The sequence below is a fragment of the Cyprinodon variegatus genome, unplaced genomic scaffold (assembly GCF_000732505.1).
Source record: "Cyprinodon variegatus isolate N-32 unplaced genomic scaffold, C_variegatus-1.0 Scaffold11, whole genome shotgun sequence".
Classification (NCBI taxonomy): Eukaryota; Metazoa; Chordata; class Actinopteri; order Cyprinodontiformes; family Cyprinodontidae; genus Cyprinodon; species Cyprinodon variegatus.
Window position 1 is genome coordinate 1,309,062 of NW_015150464.1, and position 4,290 is coordinate 1,313,351.

General features: G+C 37.6%; 1 protein-coding gene across 1 annotated transcript in view; it reads right to left on the bottom strand.

The window, feature by feature from the left end:
- The window catches only part of sgpl1 (sphingosine-1-phosphate lyase 1), a 17,870-nt gene that overhangs the window by 11,024 nt on the left and 2,556 nt on the right, over nt 1-4,290 (bottom strand). The window contains exon 2 of the mRNA XM_015381146.1: nt 1,549-1,714. Within this exon, the coding sequence (XP_015236632.1) occupies nt 1,549-1,714 (166 nt within the window). The remainder of the gene's footprint in view (nt 1-1,548; nt 1,715-4,290) is intronic.

A 4,290-nucleotide genomic window follows, 5' to 3' on the forward strand; every position in this document is an offset into this window, starting at 1 on the left:
GAATATGTTCGCTTTTATTATCCTGCTGCCTGCAGTTTGGATTATTTAGATGAAAAACACCTACCAGCTGCCGCGGTGAACCGCGAGGAGGCGACCAGGCCAGAGGCTGCTGTTGAATGGGATTCCTACTGACAGCGCAGCGCTGGTATGTTGGGGTCTGAGCGCCTCCGACAGAACTAATATTGGAAGGCAGGATTATAATCTGGATGAACTGACTGCATTGATTAAGTTTTCAGGTGTATTTTCTCACTTAAGAACATATTAAAACTACTTTATTCCCACTGATCACAGCAAATATAGCTGCAAGGCAAAGAAAGGATAGTGTAGCTCCGCCCAACGCGCGTCAGACACACATTTGCAGCCAGAGCAGCAAAGCTGCTTCAGCCGCGCGTCAGAACTAACTGCTACAAGCAGCAAAAAGGAAGCAGCAGACGCGATTTTGCTGCTCTTGCTGCGTCCGGTGTGAACACAGCATTACGCTTCGCTACGACTACCAAGAACTTAAAATCTAATGTCTACTGTAGATTTTGGCATATATTTAAATTACATAAATAACATAAAAATGATATTATGCTATTAATATCATATATCAATCACTGGAAGAATTGTTTTGTAAGATCCTTTTAGCAGCAGGGTGAATAATTGTTTATTTATTTTAAATAAAAATTAAGATTAGATCATTTAATCCTGTTTTTATTCTTATCTTTGGGTTGACACCATAAAAGTGTGCCGAACCTATTGATACATCGGTCGGCCAATATATTAGCTTTTTTTTTTTTTTCTACTGCTGGCATCAGCCAATATGTCGATCTCTGCTTCCTGTTGTTGATGTTCCGTTTAATTTGTTAATACATTTTTATTTTTTTGGTTTCAATTCAAAGTTGTTTAACATTTGTTATCATCTTTTCTTTTTTATTTCGTAAATGAAGGAAGAAAAAGCAACAAAGGCTAAAAGAAGCGGCTCAAAATAAATTGGCAGCCAATCAGGAATCAGATAAATTTATGCCAAATGAATCAGCAAGGGCTTTAAAAACCCTGCATCTGTTCCTCTTTATTTATACTTGAACACGAACTTAAACTTATTCCATGATGATAAATGAAAACAGAATCAGTCTTAAAAAAGGAGAAGCGCCACAAGAAGTTTTCAAATCAGATAAATAACGTTATTAGGGTTGAAATAATTAATCGGATTAATCGATTATTGATATAAATCATCAGCTAATTTAATAAGCAGTTAATTGTTAAATGGAGTATAGAGACTCTAAAACGTGCCTTTAGCTGACAGAGCGAACCCGATTATAGCAGTAATTATATCAAAAATGTAAAAATTTATAACATTTTTTTTTTTTGTTTAAAAATTTATTTTCACTTGGTTTAATTTCCTAAAAAAATCTTCTGTAAGGAATCTTGGCATATCCAATAATTGATTAATCAAAACAGTAATTGACAATTTGCTAAATAATCGTTAGTTGCAGCCCTAAATGTTATTGTTTTAATCCAAACCCCCGCAGGGGAACTCTGCATGTATGCATCAGGTGTAAAGATTACTTTCTTGTTGGAAGAGGAATCCTTTGAGCCAGAGAAGTCCCAGCGTGGTGAGGACAGATGCTCCGATGATTTGCCACGGCTCCAGGTGGGAGCAGTGCGAGTTAATCTGCCTCCGGCCTTCCTCCAGGTACAGCAGCAGCATCTCCTTATACACCTCCAAGGCACTCTGCACATACAAATAAAACACACATCTAGTGTGAAACGGAGGCAGCGGTGGTTCAGCAAAAAGTTACGACACATTAACCCAAACTTTCAGCACAATTACTCACATTGGAGGACATTTTTAGACCTACTAGAACCTGTTCTGTCTCACACTGATGCGATCAGTCAGCTGCAGGAAGAAATAACAAGCGGTGAAAGTGAGGGGGAAGCTTTCACCTCACTGGACGACTCCTCTGCCATCAGGCTCCTCCCACTAACCAAACCCTAAACACATCCAGCAGTCGGCTGTGTCACGGTGAAGATCTCATTCCCGTCATCAGACACACAGGAAGTTCACTCAGCTGTAAATTATACTGCATTTCCTCTACTAGACCTGATCAAAAAGAAGTGTTTTACTATTTGTCATCAGCCTGAGCACCAGAGAGGATCTGGATACACTAATAATCAGAGTAACATGACAGTAAGATAACAAACAATTCAATTGCATAAGCCTGGTGAAAGTTATCTCTGTATTATCTCTCCGCAGAGGTGTGTTTACAACCCAACAGCTCCAGATTTGATAGGAAGGACCCTCCACATCAGCTGCAATCAGATGGACAGAGCTTAAGGTTCACAAATACGCTATCATTAGAGCTCGTTATCTGCGTGACCTCAACCATACATCACATACTGCACCTTGTGAAAGTATGCATAACCTTTGCATTTATTCAGGTTAGAAGCAGAAACAGCAAAGCTTTGCATTGGAGCTTATGTTACATGGCAATGAATAAAATATGCATAAGTGAACTGGAGGTAAAGCAGAGCTGTTTTTTAGATATGGAGATAAAAGATGAGTCAATATCGTTAATATAGAGATGGTCTAAGATAATTAAGACTTTATGAATGCTAGTGGGTTAATTTTCAGCCATAATCTTGTGTTTATCTCCAGCTGTTTGTTAGAAAATGTGCCTGTGTGACATTTGGCATAAAGCTTTAAGCCTGAGATGCTTTTTTATTATCATTTCTTTGAGGAAGGAAACACATTATGGAGATAAATATTGTATATTGCCCTACAGTTTGGGGGCACAAAGCCCGGATTGAAAGGAAATCTGCACATCTCACATGAATATTTGATCCCATGAGGCTCATTTTTTAAATATCTTCAAGCAGGTATTGAACATACTTTTCATTACGACCAGATTTCTATATTAAAATGTTAGGGTTTTTTCTCTCAATTTAATTGATTAATAAAATTAATGATTTTTATTAGTAAATTACTGATTATAATTTACAGAAAAACTGTTTTAACATATAAGTCAGTTTGTAATTAGTCGATATAATGTGTTTCACTTTAGTGAATTGAATTAATGGGATAAGCATCTTAATAATATTTGAAATTATTGGATATGGTTGTAAGATTAGATCATAATAGTACTTTGCAGATGATGTAACATTAAATTCTGGAAGTTGGTTATAGATGATGGGAAGATTGATAAGGCTACATACAAAGGAATCCTGGAGGAAACCAGTTAAAAGTAACAATTACCCCAAACTGCCATAAAATTGTTTTAATGAAAGCATCGTCATGTTCTAGAACGGCCTAGTCAAAGTGCAAAGCAACCAAACACATTTTATCACATAAAAACACAAAGATTAGTTGTTTTTTATGAGATAGGTCCAAGCATTAGAGAAGCTTTTAAAGGTGCAGGGGTCAAGTTTGTGTTCTGAAAAAGGCATAAAGCCTCAGGCGCTAATTGGTTTGTACAGATAAGGCTGAACATCAAGCTGAACCTCCTCTTAACCCTTTTGCAGGCGTCCCCAACCTCGGTCCTCAAGGCCCGCTGTCCTGCAGGTTTTAGAGGTTTCTCTGCTTTAGCACAGCTGATTATAATGATTGCAGTAGACCAAAAGCCTGTTAATCAGCTTTCAATTAAAATCAGATGTGCTCGAGCAAAGAAACCTCTAAAAGCTGCAGGACAGGGGGCCTCGAGGACTGAGGTTGGGGATGCCTGTTTTATAGGACAAGTTAGCGTTTTTGATCACATACATACCCCTTACAAATGGATCCCCCTCCCCCCATCCCTCAGTGAGGTCTAGAAGCACAAGATCTATATCCAGCCATTCAGCAAAGATGCTACATGGCTGTACATCTTATTTTGGCATTTGTAAATGTAAATTAAGTAGAAAAAAGTTAACAAGTCATGAAAAAAGTAAAAAGCTAGTTAAAAAGTTAAGTTAAAAAGTTATTAGCCTAGTTAACAAAGATATTTAGGTTTACAAACTAAAAAATGTGAGTGCCAGTATCAGCATTAATGCCTCTAAGGAGATGTTGGATCAAAAAAAAGTATTTCTTTCCCTCTCAGAGTGCTTTTAATTAATTTCTTATAGAAGCAATTTTGTTATTTTCCTTAAAGGAATAGTACACCCAAAACATGATTAGCCTTCATTTTCTGGCGCACTTTCATCTGGTTTGGTCTGCCGGCTTCCGTAGCATCGTGAATGTGCAGGCGCGCGCTTTCAGGAAATCCTATACACTACTGTTTATGCTCTAAAAACATTCTAAATGACTTCGTTTCGAGTAAATTCTGGATGCTACCCACT